Consider the following 16441-nt stretch of genomic DNA (forward strand, 5'->3'; position numbering starts at 1 on the left):
CTCGGGTGTTGCGTGAATGTGCAAATGAATTGTCAACCCCTCTTACCTGGATATTTAATTTAAGTTTGAACTCTGGTATGGTCCCTAGGGAGTGGAAGTTAGGCAAAGTGGTTCCTTTGCATAAGGGTGGCTCTAAAACTGCAGTATTGAATTACAGACCAATCACCATCTCAGGAGTAGTGGTAAAAGTATTGGAAAAGTTGGTTAAAGACAAAATTCAAGAATGGGTGGATCAGGATATGATACTCTATAGAGGCCAACATGGTTTTGTTAAAGGTAGATCCTGCCTTAGCAATCTATTAACTATCCATAATAGAATAACATCAGAGTTGGACAAAGAAACTGGCTACACAGTGGTACTTCTAAATTTTGCTAAGGCTTTTGACAGGATACCCCATAGAACACTGTTACGCAAATTGGAGCAGATGGGAATGGATATTAAATTGGTGATATGGATAGGAGAATGGCTCAGGGAGAGATACCATAAGGTGGTGTATGGAGGAGCCGAGTCCAGAATGAGGCAGGTGACCAGTGGTGTGCCTCAGGGCTCTGTGCTTGGGCCAATGTTGTTTAATTTGTATATAAATGATATAGGAAACGGCTTAAAGGGAGATATTCAGTTGTTTGCTGATGATGCAAAGTTGTGTAGTGCAATAAAAAATCAAGCTGATGTTGAAAGATTGCAGGAGGATTTAAATAAGCTGGTAAAATGGGCAAAAGAAAATGGATGTCAGTTCAATGTGGAAAAGTGTAAAGTCTTGCATTTTGGGATTAAAAGATTACCAGCTGTGTACTACATCGATGGAAAGGTACTCCAAGAGATTGATGAGGCTAGGGACTTAGGGGTATTGGTAGATAAGGAGATGAAGTTCAGAGGACACATTGCTAAGGTGTCCAAGATTGCACATAGGATTACTTGGTTGTTGAGGAACACACTGACATCCAGAGATAAAGAGGTTATTATTCCCCTTTATAAAGCATTGATACTTCCACATTTGGATTACTGTGCTCAGGTCTGGTCACCTGGATTCCTTGGAGATGAGGAGGCTGTGGAGAGGGTTCAGAGAAGAGTGACCAAGTTGGTGAGTGATATAAAAAATGCTCCCTACATTGATAGATTGAGAGCTTGTGGATTGCAGAGATTGGTTGATAGGCGAAGAAGAGGGGATATGATAGAAACATTCAAATTACTAAAAGGTTTTTATAGGATTGATGCAGGGGAAATGTTTCAGCTGTGTGATAGTGATGGAAGAACAAGAGGTCATCTCTGGAAATTAAAGAAGAGTGTGGTTAACAAAGGTGTCAGAACAAGGTTTTTTGCCTGGAGGGTGGTGAATGAGTGGAATTCATTGCCTGACTTTGTTGTGAGCTCTTCATCTGTAAATGAATTCAAGAAGAGATATGACAGATATTGTTTTGCTAGCTTGGGTCTCCCGCGATGAGTCTACTGACTCCATGGAGATACCCGTAATAATAATAATATTAAATTTAACAATTCTGTTGAAGCAAGGCTCTCAGATCATGCTCTTAATAACCCTACACCAAATTGATTGAAAAAAAACTTGCTCGTTACATCATACAAAAAACCTGGTATGAACAGAAATTTAAAGAAGCCTGTGAAATTTTGATTAATCACCCTAATCTTAACAAGAATGGTGGCATAAAAATCCCAAGAATTTGGATGGCGCACATTCGGCCCACTCAGTTTTCAAGCAAACCCTGACTTTAGGACTCTAAACAATTTTTCACCTTTTATTGGCCCCTATCCATACTGGTTTGCTGTAATTTATATGTACTTATGTAAATAATTTGTGTGTGTGAACATGTTGCTCTCTAGCTTAATTAATTTTGTAACTTAATAGATAATATTAACAGGTCTCTAGCTTTTATGTAGTAAAGTTTTCTTTTTTTTTTTTTTTTTTTTTTTTTTTCACCAGAGGTAAGGCCAATAATTTTACCAGTTGATTAGTAACTTTAGCATGCCATGTAGATTGCAGTGCAGCTTGCTTCTCTATATATATGTGTATACTCCAGATGATGATCTTAATGTGAAGGTTGAAATATTGAGTGTTTATTTTGGTTTATATTAAACTAAAGTTTTACTATAACATGGTAGTTGTTTCCATAATTTTCATGATGTATTATAACTCCTCCATTCTTTTATCATACATCCTGAGGTTACATAACTAGTTACATAATCTCAGAATGCAAGTTAAATTAGAATAGAAATCGCAGTACGTGAATTTAAGAAATGACTACCCTTCGAGAAAATCGTAATAAGTTAAAATATCATCTAACAACTGAAGAAAAAACTCATTCTTACCAAAAAATTTAATTTTGCTCTTCATCCATATAAAATACTAAAGAAAAGTTTATTATTAAAAAACAAAGGATTGCCTCCTGCCTATCTCCTGAAGAAGATCTCAATGGAAAGAGAATCTGTTCTTATAAAAAACAATGTAAGACTACCACAGGATAAATATTAGCTCAGCAAAGCAAAGGGTTCACAGGAGTTTAAAAGACAACACTAACACAGTCATTCTAAGATAGAAAGAAATGCCACAAGTATCCTTGATACGAAGGAATATGATTATAAAATGATGCAATCACTTCAAAACTCGAAAAAATCTTTCATTCTAAAATTGTACCAATAACACTGGACAACACACAATTGGCCTCTGAAATGAAACTGGCGATTCTTTACTAATTTTGATTTGCTGAATATGAAAATGACAATAAACTGACTCTTGTTTAGGAGAGACTCAGTCCACATTGTGTACATACGTATCATTTGGCAATGCTGTATTTCAATCTCCTGATTACAACATATTGTGTCATATTGCATCAGCCGATCATAATCAACACCCCCAAGAGCTATTGCGCTGATGCAATAAAGTGGAGTCATGACATGGCTGTCGTAAGATGATGCAATCATTAGTATAAAGTGAAGTCTCGTAGGAAAGTCACAATTTTTAGTGAAGATGGCAAGTTAAATCTGGAAACAGACAACAGAATAAGCAAAGGTGGTATGATAGGAAGTCACCTGAATAAATTTATATAGAATAAGAGAGAGATTAGTCAAAACACTAAATTAGCTGTGTACAAGACAGTGTTCAAACCAATTTTAACTTATGGATTAGAAATAAAACTCACTCTTGATCAAAGACTGGAGACCACAGATATGAGTACCGAAAAAGATTAGGGGACTGAACAGATGGCATCTGTTCATTCAGTGGCAGTGTCATATTAAAAATGAGGACATTGTTAGCATTCAGGAATGTGTTAGCAGAGCTAATCTCAAGTGATATGGCGACTTAAACAGAATGGGAAAAGAAAGATTAGCTAAACTAATATTCTTTGCCAGGATGGCAGTAAAAAGACCCAGAGGAAGACCAAACTATAGGTGGATTGATACAGTAAAAAGTGCCCTAGAAGACAGAAATATAAGATCTGATAATGTTGGAATCTTGACAGATAACAGATTGATTTGGAGGAAAATTGTTTGTCGGAAATTAGTAATGATGTAACTGTTCATGTAGTACTATCATAAGATCCTGTACACACCCCTGAGGATAAATGTCAGGAATTCGATGATGATGATGTGCATGTTAGATTTAATGCAACATACATACAATTGTTTTGTTAGCATAAAGGTAGTAAGGGTTACCTTAGTAATGTCTCAGTTCATGAATTTTTTTTTCTTCTGTGATGTATGATTGCTTTTTTCATTGAAATAATACACTACTAAATATGAAATTATAAGGTAACAAAAGAATCTAGTTCAATCCTTAGCCATTGAATGTTTAAGAACTTCAAAACTGCCAGATACTAATACCTGATACAATGCCGTGCTTGGAAAGAAGTAAATCAAGGACCAATTAACGTCTCCTGTGTGTGTGTGTGGGGGGGGGGGGAGATACAGGTGTAAGATAAGTTCAAAAAGCCATAGTTACCAAACTTAAGTGCCAATACCTTCTTAGGCTTATATCCAAGATTGAGGGGAAGGGCAGACTTTTTTCCCCCTAAATTCACTATAGTGAACCTTGCTATACAACAAACTATTCCTTTGGACTCTACAAGTTCATGAACAGCTACTGTACTTATTACAGTAGATATCTTATTACAACAAAGCTCAATCAACTACACTGAATTCTTAAAAAGGAGGAATGTGGTAGGTGTAAATTTGGTTCTTTCATTAATAAAAATTTGAAGGGGGAAAAATTAATTAAATAATTAAATCACCTTTCAACTTCTTTGTCTAATTTCTTTTTTCTTTCTTCTTCACGTAACTTTTCAGTTCGTCTAATTTCTTCTTCTCTTATTAGGGAACATTCAAGTTCCTATAAATATTTTTCAAAGCAGAAATTTTCTTTTAAATGATGAGCAGAAATATTATATATTACATTAAATTATTTCAAAGGAAAAGTTAAGATTTTCTTTTTTTAAACAGATGAAAGCAAGCATAATACCTTTACATAAAAATTTGTCTCCGACTTTCTTTTCTTTTCCCATACTACAACATAAAAAAAAAGCTCAATAGAATAATGCTGACTTTTTTTTTATTTTCTTAACGTCCAGATAAAAGCAAACTAAAATAGCTAAAATCTAAAAATCTGAAACATAAATTAAAGAGCCTGCCAACTTTGCTATTAGCCATTCTTAATGGTCATAATGGATGAAATATATCAAATAATTTTGCTTCATATTCTTATTATTGTAATACTATCTAAATATTATTTCAATTTCAACAGACATTTAAATCCATGTATTTGATAACATGTAAATATGCAAAAACTGGTACAGGCTTAACTAAGAAAAATAAATTATTAGTCATTTTCTATAGTTAAAACCTAACTTAACACCTCTTAGACAGTAAAATGTTTAAAAAATATAATGACCGGCTATATAAAAATCTTTAAGATTTATAACATCTTGCATATTTCTTTATAAAAGAATGAATCAACTCAAGTTAGAAACTGATATTATTAAGATGCCTTGCTAATCTTATTTCAGTTGGGTGGTGTGGGGAGGGGTGGGTATCATCTTCTAGATATTTAAGTACGAGAGTGTACTGCTTCCTGAATTCATCACAAGGATGTGGAACTAATCCGGTTTTAAAATAATATTAAAATGATCATCACATTAAAGACAAACTCGAGACAACTATTATTAGAGAAAAGATCTAGTAAGACTTGTTATTAGCACTATTATCAGCAGATAACTATGATTAACAATGCATGTTATCATCATCATCATCAAATTACTGCCATGTACCCTCAAGGGGTGTATAGGATATGATAGTACTACATGAAAATTTATATCATTACTAACTTCCTATTTACAATTTTCCTCCAAATCAGTCTGTTACTTGTCAAGACTCCAACATTACCAGATCTTATATTTCTATCGTCTAAAGCACTTTGTACCATATCAATCAACCTATATCTTGGTCTTCCTCTGGGTCGTTTTCCTGCCAACTTGGCAGACAAAACTTGTTTTGCTAATCTTTCCTCGCCCATTCTGTTTAAGTGACCATACCACCTGAGATTAGCTCTGCTAATGCATTCCTGGTTGCTGACAATGTCAAGTTCTTTCCTAATATCCTCGTTTTTAATGTGGTATTGCCATCTGTTCATGCCTCTAATCTTTCTCAGGACTCTCATAGCTGCGATCTCTAGTCTTTGGTCAAGTGCTTTACTTCTGATCCAGCTCTCAGATCCATAAGTTAAAACTGGTTTGAACACTGTCTTGTATACAGCTAATTTAGTGTTCTGACTAATTTCTCTCTTATTCTGTATGAATTTATTCAATTAACTTCCTACCATACCAGCTTTGTTGATTCTGTTGTCTATTTCTATATTTAATTTACTATCTTCACTAAAAATCGTGCCTAAGTAGCTGAAATGTTTTACTTGTTCCACAGGTTCTCCATTCACAACACAGTTGACATTTTCAATGATTCTGCCTATATTCATTGTCTTTGTCTTTTTAATGCAGACCTTCATACTATATCTATTACAACAGTTATTCAATTTAGTCAGAGAATCTTACAGACTTGTAGCAGATTTATTTAGAAGTATAACATCGTTTGCATAAAGCAAAGAGCTGACATTAACATCTCCAATTTTGATATCATGTTTAATACCACTTTCCTTCATAATGTGATCCATATAGATAATGAATAACAGAGGGGATAATGTACATTCTTGTCTCACACCAGATTTAACATTAAACCATCTTCCTGTACTTCCTTCAATTCTAACTGCTGACTTACAACTCAAATAAAGACTAAGTATTGCTTGATATAATGCACCATTGACACCATATAACTGTAACATATTGAATAGCTTCTCTCTTAGCACCTTGTCATATGCCTTTTCCAAATCGACAAAACAAAAATACAGATCTTTGTTATATTCCCATGATTTCTCCACTATTTGTAGTAAAGTGAAGATCAGATCCTGACAGTCTCTATCTGAACTGAATCCAGCTTGTTCTTCACCAAGCTTTTCTTCCACAATTCTTCTCGACCGTTTCTCAAGTATACTTGCATATATCTTACCAAGAACACTCAGTAGGGAAATGCCTCTGCAATTCTCACATTCAGTTTTATTTCCCTTTTTATATATGGGTACTCTGAGAGCTCTACTCCTTTCATCTGGAATTTGTCCCTCTGTCCAGGCATTCTGAACTATGCAGTGCAGCCACTGTAAGACGTTATACCACCATACTTCAACATTTCTGGTCGAATATCATCTACTCCTGCCTTTCCACATTTCAAGACTTTGATTGGCTTTTTCTAATTCAAGTATGATTATGTATTCCTGACTGTATGCCTGTTGAGTGTTTTTTACCACTGTGCTATCACTGCTTGTTCAATTTAGCAATTTTTTGAAGAAATTACTCCATACTTCAAGGATATCTTTTACTCCCATTTTCATGTCACCTTTATCATCTCTAACTCCTTTTACAGCACTCTTTCCTCCATTTTTAAGATTTTGAACAACCTCCAGAATATTTTGCCACCTTCTTGATATTTATTTTCTATGTTCTTGCCAAAGTCCTCCCATGACTTTTGTTTAGCTAGTTTTACACACTGTTTAGCTTTCTTACATTTGTCTCTGTATTCTCTAAGAGCACAAGCTGACTTATTTGCCAGGAACTTTTGATATGCTTTCTTCTTTTCTTTCACTGCCTCTTTAACTTCCTGTATCCACCATGGAGTTCTGATTTTTCTATCCTTGCAGACAACTTCACCACATGCCTCTCTAGCTGAATCAATAAGGGTTTTCTTCAAGGCTTGCCAGTGAATCTCCAAGGTTTGGTTCCTGTTCTCAAACTCTTTCATTTTTCCTTCAATAATCTGTGTGTATTTTAGTCTACAGTTCACATCTGAGAGCTGCTCAACTTCAATTCACTTTAAAACTTTCTTACATGTTATTCTTTGCAATATGAAATTCAATTTTATCCTGTTCAAGACTAAATAGTGATCACTTCCAATTTCATATCCTCTGTACACTCTGGTGTCCTGCACCAGGAAGAAAACATCACTATCAACAATACCATAGTCAATGAGACTTTTTTCATTCCTTGCCTCTTCTCTCCATGTGAATTTTTGCACATTTTTATGTTGGAACATGGTGTTAGTAATAACCAGTCCATGTCCTGAGCAGAAATCCAACAGGTGTTTGTCTTATTATTAGCTTTGCTCTTTTCTCCAAGTTTTCCCAAAACATTTTTGTATGTCTGACAATCACTTCCTACTCTGCTATTTAGATCCCCAACTTTTCCTTTTTCATTGTGTCAGTAGCTTTCTCTAGAGCCTCAAAAAATCCTCCACTTCTACCTTAGCAGAATCTTCAGTGGGACCATAGACACAAATAAGTCTCATTGTCCAGTTCCCCATTCTGATATTTGCTCAAATCACTCTACTTGACACTGCCTGCCATTCAAGAAAATGACCCTCGTATTTTGTGTTGAATACTATGGCTACTCCTTCTTTTCCTTGATTGTCATTGCTTGAATATCACATTTTGTATTTATTGCTCAGAAAGATCTCACTAGTTTTTGTCTTTTTTGTTTCAGTCACCCCTATTATGTCGATCTGGTACTTATCTAATTCCTCCGCTAGCTCCATTTCTTTGCCATTCAGAATTCTTATGTTGATAGTACCGATCTTTAACTCTGGTGATGTTGAGTTGGGATGTGTTTTCAGACTTGTTCCAGTAGCTGACTTTTCGCTGTTTGCCCTGGTTCCCTGGCGAAAACAACGGGGGCCTTGTTTAACCGGGCGATGCACCAGCTGGCATGAAAATTTGTCATGTTGTACCATCATTTTGTATTTTGGTTTAACCAATAAGAATACAATTTGGTCGGGCTAAATCCCAAATTGCCAGTCCATCCTCGTTCGTTCAGTATCCAGGTAGATACCCAACAGGATGCACCACGAGAAGGTGAGGATGGGACATTAGGTCAGAAGCCCTGGTCGGATCTCCGCATTCCTTTAAAGGCTATGTGGAGGTCTTCTCTCAGTTATACAGCTTTGATCCTTAAGCACCCCCAATGCATGTTACTGTTTATTTATTCCATTAGAAAAATTCTGACCTAAAGATATTCAGATACCAGTGGGAGTTATAAGAAGGAAAGTCCAAGTTCCATGATAAAAAAACTCTGGTCATGATTTTGCAATATTACTTTATAATGGTAGGATCAGGAACAGATAGTATGGTGCCTTGTTTTGGTAACAGGTAATCAGACCTTTGGTCCTATTACAGAAAATAAATGACAGGTCATTTTAAGAGCAGAATGGAATTTTCTTGACCTATTTTGAACTATAGCTGTTGACAAATGTCAATCTCTGTATGTGGGTTGCTAAAGGAGAGAAATCTTGGGTTGAGCGATGACATTACTAGTCTTACCAGACTTGTAAAGCTATCGTGAATGTTTCATATCTTGTTCTGGTGAGATGTAGCAATTAGATACAAATTAGTCTCATGGTAAGTTTACATCAGGAAGGCTCAATGTGCCATGATAAATAAAAACGATGAGCAGTATTTATGTCCATTTTCTCTAACATTAGCTGTACATCCAGTTTTGTCTACGTTGTCCCAATAAATCAACAGGAGTTACACAAAGCAATTTGGAAGGTTGTACCATGGTTGGAGAAGTTGTCTTTTTATTAAATAAAAATACTCTATAGATATTATTTTTCTGAAATTTTTCATGCCGTTCCTCTAAGTAAAGAGGAACACTTATACCATATTTGCTTATTTTCTAAAGGGACACCCCTATTTTTTTTTTTTTTTCCAGTGCATAAGCCATTTCAACATGAGTCATCTTCAGAGCTCAAATGAATGAAAGTGAGGTCTATGTCATATCAGCTATTTTATGGTTGCATCGAATTTTTTTTTTTCAGTTATTGCTTATTAGGGAAATCTCAGATTAATTTGCACATGATGCAGCTTCCAAACTTCTGAAATCACATAGGGGCAGTGGAGATTTATGGAATTCCTGTCACATATTATGGCTATGGCTTCTGAAATTCTTAACACTATCTCGTTGTTCTGTTTGTCAATAATAGCATTTTCAATCTTTGGAGTGTTATTCTGTTTGATCACGTGGATCACAATTTCAGTTTTTCTGCTATTTGATTTTTAATCTTGTTTTGATTTTTTTTTCTTCGTTACTTAAATATTCTGGAATGGGTATGTTACAATCATGAAAGTGTTCTTGTAGTCTCACCAATAGCAATCATGTTGACAAGGAAATTTGTATACCATATTGTGGTATTTCAATATTTTCTTGTGTGAATAAAGTTTGGTAGGTTTTAAGAGGGTGGCGAATTTGTGATTGTTTTGTGAAATTTGTGAAAGGGGTGCTTAAGGGTCAAAGCTGTATAACTGAGAGGAGACCTCCACATAGCCTTTAAAGGAATGCGGAGAACCGACCAGGGCTTCTGACCTAATGTCCAATCCTCACCTTCTCGTGGTGCACCCTGTTGGGTATCTACTTGGATACTGAACGGACGAGGATGGGCTGGCAATTTGGGATTTAGCCGACCAAATTGTATTCTTATTGGTTAAACCAAAATATAGAATGATGGTACAACATGACAAAATTTCATGCCGGCTGGGGCGTCGCCCGGTTAAACAAGGCCCCCGTTGCTTTTGCCAGGGAACCAGGGCGAACAGCGAAAAGTCAGCTACTGGAACAAATCTGAAAATAAAATTGTAGATAGGAAATTAATAATGATGTAATTTTTTTCATGTAGTACTATCATATCCTGTACACCCCTTGAGGGTACATGGCAGGAATTTGATGATGATGATGATGATCAAATTTGTAATCAGTATGTTTAAATATGTACTTAAATACTTTTATGTATTATGGCTCTATGGCATAATACATAATACATCAAATTCCTGCCATGTACCCTCAAGGGGTACATGGCAGGAATTTGATGATGATGATGGCTCTATGGCAGTTTTATGATTTTTATAAAATAAGCAAATGTGCTTTAAGTACTGATAAAAATATTCTATTTCTTTCCAGTCTGCAGCTACTCATTAGCTAACATAATCCATGCACCTGTGGCAAGTAGGTAAGCATATACTGTATGTCAAGTCCTGTCCTATCATGTACTAGATGAACAGGTATTTTTATGAATATAAAATATTACAGGCTTGTGAGAGATGGTGAAATAATAGTCTGGTCACTAAAGTTTCTCACCTTAAACCATTAAACTAAACAACCAGAAATATTCCAAATTACATGTACATGTGATCTACATGCATGCACCCATCTACACAAAATTGAAAGCATACTTATCAGAAAGAATGAACATAAATGCCACATCTAATTCATTATGAGGCAAATTGAAACTTTGCATTCAGGTATCAAAATCTTACCACAGAATTGATTTTAAAGACTTGATTATAACATCATACTGGCAAAGGTTGGTCGATTTGGTAGAGCCTCTGCTACTAATGGCTCAACAAAAGTTAAGCAAGTTTGAGCGCGGTTAGTAGCTGGAAGGTGTTCGTTCGATGCTGTTGGCACACTCTCCCTCGATGAGTCTTTGGACTCCCTGGAGGTGTCAAATAATAATAATAATAATAATAATACTAGAACATACATATAAAAAGGAAAGCCCAACCATAACAGAAACAGAGCCATCAAAACCTACATAAGAAGTTTGACAATAATGGCAATTTCAAATACACTGGTTTCCATAAAATTAAGGTACAAAGAGAAAAATCAAGATAACTCAACAACCATATGATGAATTTTTATACAATTTGGTGAAAAGCAGCATGATACAAAATGTGAAAGAGACACCCACAAAAATTGTAAATAAATAGTTTAATTCAGTAACAATCTGGAACATAAAGATTATGGTTAAAAACAAGAGATCAAAATGAGATTGTCAAAGTGCCTCAATAAGGAATGTGGTTATCCTGCAAAGCAATACAGTAATCACAATGATGTTTCATAGTTGTATCATAATGGTGTCTAGGAGCTCAGTTGGTAATAACAACCATTGTTCCTGGTACTCCTAATTAGCTCCCTCAAGGTTAGGGGAGGGGTTGAGAAGAACACAACTACCTAGATGATCCGAGGCATGCTCAACAGGAATTAAGGTAAGGAGATCAAGCTGGCCAGTCCATACATGCATACAATACTTCTTAAGAAGAGAAAGTCTTTCCCCTATTGCACCTGCATATGGACAAACATAGTGGTCAAGGACCTCATCTCTCTAAGTTCATGTTTCTGCTAGGAAGCACATTCAGGTCAGTGGATCCAACCAACAAGATGCCTCTCCAAACCACAACACTACCTCCCTATAAGTGTCCCTTTCACAGATGCTAGAGGGATGATAACATGTCCCTAGTTCTCTCCAGATCAGACATCCTTAGTATCACTTTGTAAAGAAAACTAAGACTTGTCTGTAAACAATATGAAATTTCAATGGTCATGGATCCAGCTGATGTGGGGCTTGGCCCATTTCAAACATTCTCTCCTGTGGTGTGGAGACAGGGGCATGCAGACTACCGATCATCTAGCATACAGATCACCTTTGTCAAGCCTTTTTGCACACAGCATGTAGTTGACTTAAGGTCAGATCATAGCTGATTTGGGGTAGCACTCATGTTTCAGCGAACAGATAATTGTAGAGATTGGTCACTCACTGTCATTGTAGCCCTTGGCCTTCCTTCACTATATCTCTGGAAATTTCACTGTGTTACAGGAAATCCCAAAGAGTTCTTTTATTATACAGTAATAAAAGAACTCTTTGAGATTTCCTGTAAATTAAGGAACAAAGAGAAAAATCAAGATAACTCAATAACCATATGATGAATTTTTAAATTTTTATTTTTATGCATTGAATTTTTATGCAATTTGGTGAAAAGCAGCATGATATGGAATACATATATTTCATATGAATTTCATATCACGTAAATTTCATTTCATATATAAATTCATTCATAGTGCAGTTGCTGAGTGACCACTTTGCAAGGGTATATCATCCTAGTGAGGTTACTGCTTCAACCTATGTGACAGACACTAATGTGCAACAGAGGTGGATGAATGGTAGGTTCTTAGGCTATTGCAGAGTCTCAATGTAAATATAACTGTGGGATCAGATAGGATATCAGCTAGGGTTTTGCGAGAATGTGCAAGGAAATTGGCAATGCCTTTAACTATGCTCTTAAGTCTGCTCTGGTAGAGTTCCAAGGGAGTGGAAAGAGGGCAAAATAATCCACTTGCATAAAGGGAGGTTCTGAGACTGCAATAGCAAATTATAGACCAATCAATATCTCAGGCATGGTGGTAAAAGTATCAGAAAAATTGGTCAAAGAGAGAATTCAAGAATGGGTAGATAAAAATATGATACTGTATGAGAGTCAACATAGAGTAATAGCCAAGTTGAATAAAGGAAATGGCTACACAATGATTCTTCTGGATTTATAGAATACCACATATGCAAATTAGAACAAATGGAGATGGATATGACACTAGTTAAAGGATAAGAGGGCAGCTATTGGACAGATATCAAGTGGTGTATGGAGGGGCAAAATCAAGGCGACAACAGGTGACTAGGAGTGCACCGCAAGGTTCAGAGCCGGGACCATTACTAATTTGTACGTTGTTTAATTTGTATATAAATGGTATAGGACAGTGGTGTTCAATCTTTTTTACTACGCGAGCTACTTTTCTATAAAAAGTTATTCGGTGATCTACTCCCTTATATATAAGTTATTTGGCGATCTACTCTCTTATATAGATCATATTCCCCCAACTTGATATCTGATTACGCACAAATAAACAACTAAAAAAAAATACACAACTAAAAACTTTATTTGTGTATTTAAAAATTTATTTATCACTTTTAATTATTTTAATACAAAAAAAAAACAAATATATTGTAATAAAATATTTATTTCTCTATTTTGGAAAACCAAAGTTAGAAAAAAAAAACCAGATTGATTACAAACTGACAAGTTACAGGAAATGATGGTTGATTAAAAAAAAAAAGTTAATGTGAAATTTGGCATTGTTTGGACCTCCCAATATTTTCATAGTCAAGTTGATATGAAGAAGTGGCCAATTGCAGACAATCAACCAAATGATCATTCGTAATTTGGTTTCTTAATTGATTTTTTATGACGGTTATATTTGAAAAAGCAGATTCTGACAAGTATGTCGATCCGAAACACGACAGAATTTTTCGCACAATATCAGTTAATATTGGGAATTTTTCATGTGCATACTTCCAAATGACTTCATTGTTTATTGATTTTAAATGTAAACTATTCTGAATGTTTATTATCTCAACTTCTACTTCAGCTTGGTTTATATCAAACAGCCCACTAATTTTATTTGTAATGTCTGTGATGTGCAAGTTTTCTTGAAATGGATTATTGATAAAAGATACAATCATTTCAGTTTTATTAAAATCTTAATCTTGAATTTATTTCTTCCTCAACTAATTCTATTTCTCGAATAAATTCTTTTAAATCATAGCGAAGCATTTCTTGATTTTGTTCAAAAAATTTTAATAAATATTGGATATGTCTAAATTCTAAATTCGCAGTCATTTATATTTTTCTTTAATAAAAGTAAGTATTGTTCGAAAGTTTTTATTGAACTTAACATGTCAATTAAATTTTTATCTCTACCTTGTAACTCTAAATTTAAATTGCTTAATTTCATACAGAAATCTACTAAAAATGATAAGTGTAACAACTATCTTTTATCACTCAATTGTGGATAAATATCTCCTTTTTCATCAAGAAAAATTTTTATATTGTTAATTAATACAAGAAATCTTTCTAAAAATTGACTTCTGCTGAGCCAGCGAACGAATGTTATTGTACAACAGAAGTTCCCTATCATCATCTGCTTGTAATTTAAATAATCGCTGTTGCAGGGCTTTTCCTCAAACAGAATTTACAATTTTAAATGTAATATCCAAAACATCTTTTGTGTTTAATCTTTTACTACATAGTACTTGTTGGTGAATAATACAGTAGTACGTTAAAAAATCTGGATATTTGTCATCATTCTTACATAATGAAATGAAGCCTGATTTATTACCTATCATCAGGAGCACCATCAGTAGTAATAGACGCAAGTTTAAAAAGTGGAAGTTTATGTTGTTTCACAAATTCATCAAATGCCAAAAAAATGACTTCTCCCCTAGTCCTTCCCAATAATGGTATAATTTTCAAAAGTACTTCTTTACTTGAATAATCTTGAACTACCATGTGAATAAATACCATTAACTCAACAATATCAGTGAAGTCGTTTGATTCATCAAATTATAATGAAAACGCAACACACTGGTGAATGTCTGACATTAACCTGGCCTGAAACTTTTCTCCGGCAATTGGAACTTTTCCTTTCGGCAATTTGAAACCTTGTCTGCGGCCTAGAAGTAGTCTCTCTGGCAACGTCTTGAACTGAGAAGCTCCTTTTTGGAAGTGGGAAACTCCTCTCTCAAGCAACGTGGATCCGGGCAGTCTCTCTGAGGGCAACTCTGGACCGGGCGGCCTCCTCTCTGACAGCAATTCTGGAACCGGGATATCCTTCTGCTTGCTTCACTTCCTTTTTATTAGACCTCCTCTGAGGCCTCACACGAAGTTTGACAACCCCCCAAAGAATCGATATGAGTCTTTCATCTTAAATTTCAAGTTTGGCATGCCTTTTGTTCTCCTCCACTTTCTTTTGATTGTAAGTTGCCGGCCATCGGAAAGTTGTTTGAACTCTTTCTGACTGACTTCAGAGATGTTTACACTTAGAGAATGCAAGCCTTTCTCATACATACAAGTTTCAATAACAATCTTTCTCATTCCGCCATGTACAGCTTCGGCAAAAAAAAACATTGCCTTTGTTTTTAACACTCTAACATATTCTTATTAAAGCAGTATATACAGTTAGCTTCAAAAGAGTTATTTACAAAAATATCTAATACAAACTATACTGAGACAAACAAAGTTTATTTATTTTTTTTACAATATTCACATGGGACTTAACCTAAGTAAAAAATCGATGTAATGTGCTTTGGAATATTTAATATTTAAGCTACAATCGAGTTTTTACACTTTGCTTATAATCGTATTCACTCGGCTCACTGTTTGACTTCCACTGATCCAAATTAATTCATTTACTCGGACTTATAAGAAAGTTACTGATTTGACAATTTTAACGAAAAATAAATAAACAATAGCAATACACTTAAAGAGAATTAAAAATAATACAAAATAATTATAAATAAAATATTATGTTTTCAGTTTTAATTAAATTTGTAAGTAAGGAGGAATACACGAGAGATCAACCAAAAATCGCTCCACGATCGATGGGTTGAACACCCCTGGTATAGGACATAACCTGAAAGGAAATATTCAGTTGTTTGTTGATGATGCAAAATAACTAGAGTAATAATTATTCAAGGCAATGCAAAGAGCTTGCAAGACAATTTAAATAGGCAGCCAGTATGGGCAAAAGACAATGGAACAACGGATGTCAGTTTAATGTGGAGAAATGTAAAGTTATGCATTTACAGATAAATAGATTAAAAGCTGTGTATTACATTGATGGCAGTGTACTCCAGGAAATAGATGAAGCTAGTTAAGGAAGTTGTTATTCCTCTTTATAAGGCATTGATATGAATCTGGATTACTATGCTCAAATCTGGTCTCCTGGGTTTCTTGGTGATGAGGAAGTGGTGGAGAGGATTCAAAGGTGAGTGACCAAGATGGTGAGTGGCCTGTGGAATGTTCCCTATAAGGATAGATTGAGGGTGTGTGATTTGCAGAAGTTGGTTGATAGGAGAAAAAGAAGGGATATGATAGAGACATTTAAGTTGCTCAAAGGGTTTTATAATATGGAGGCAGGAGAAATGTTACAGCACTTGGTTAGAGGGACCAGAATAAGGGAT

The 16441-nt window shown here is 35.0% G+C and overlaps 1 protein-coding gene across 1 annotated transcript in view; it reads right to left on the minus strand.

The window, feature by feature from the left end:
- LOC150101159 (ubiquitin carboxyl-terminal hydrolase 8-like) overlaps window positions 1-16441 on the minus strand; it is a 338380-nt gene that overhangs the window by 213336 nt on the left and 108603 nt on the right. Inside the window, exon 10 of the mRNA XM_090401220.1 lies at window positions 4243-4340. Coding sequence (XP_090257346.1) covers window positions 4243-4340 — 98 coding nt within the window. The remainder of the gene's footprint in view (window positions 1-4242; window positions 4341-16441) is intronic.

This window comes from Typopeltis vanoorti, chromosome 12 (assembly GCF_054136105.1).
Source record: "Typopeltis vanoorti isolate ZY-2024b chromosome 12, IOZ_Tvanoo_1.0, whole genome shotgun sequence".
NCBI lineage: Eukaryota > Metazoa > Arthropoda > Arachnida > Uropygi > Thelyphonidae > Typopeltis > Typopeltis vanoorti.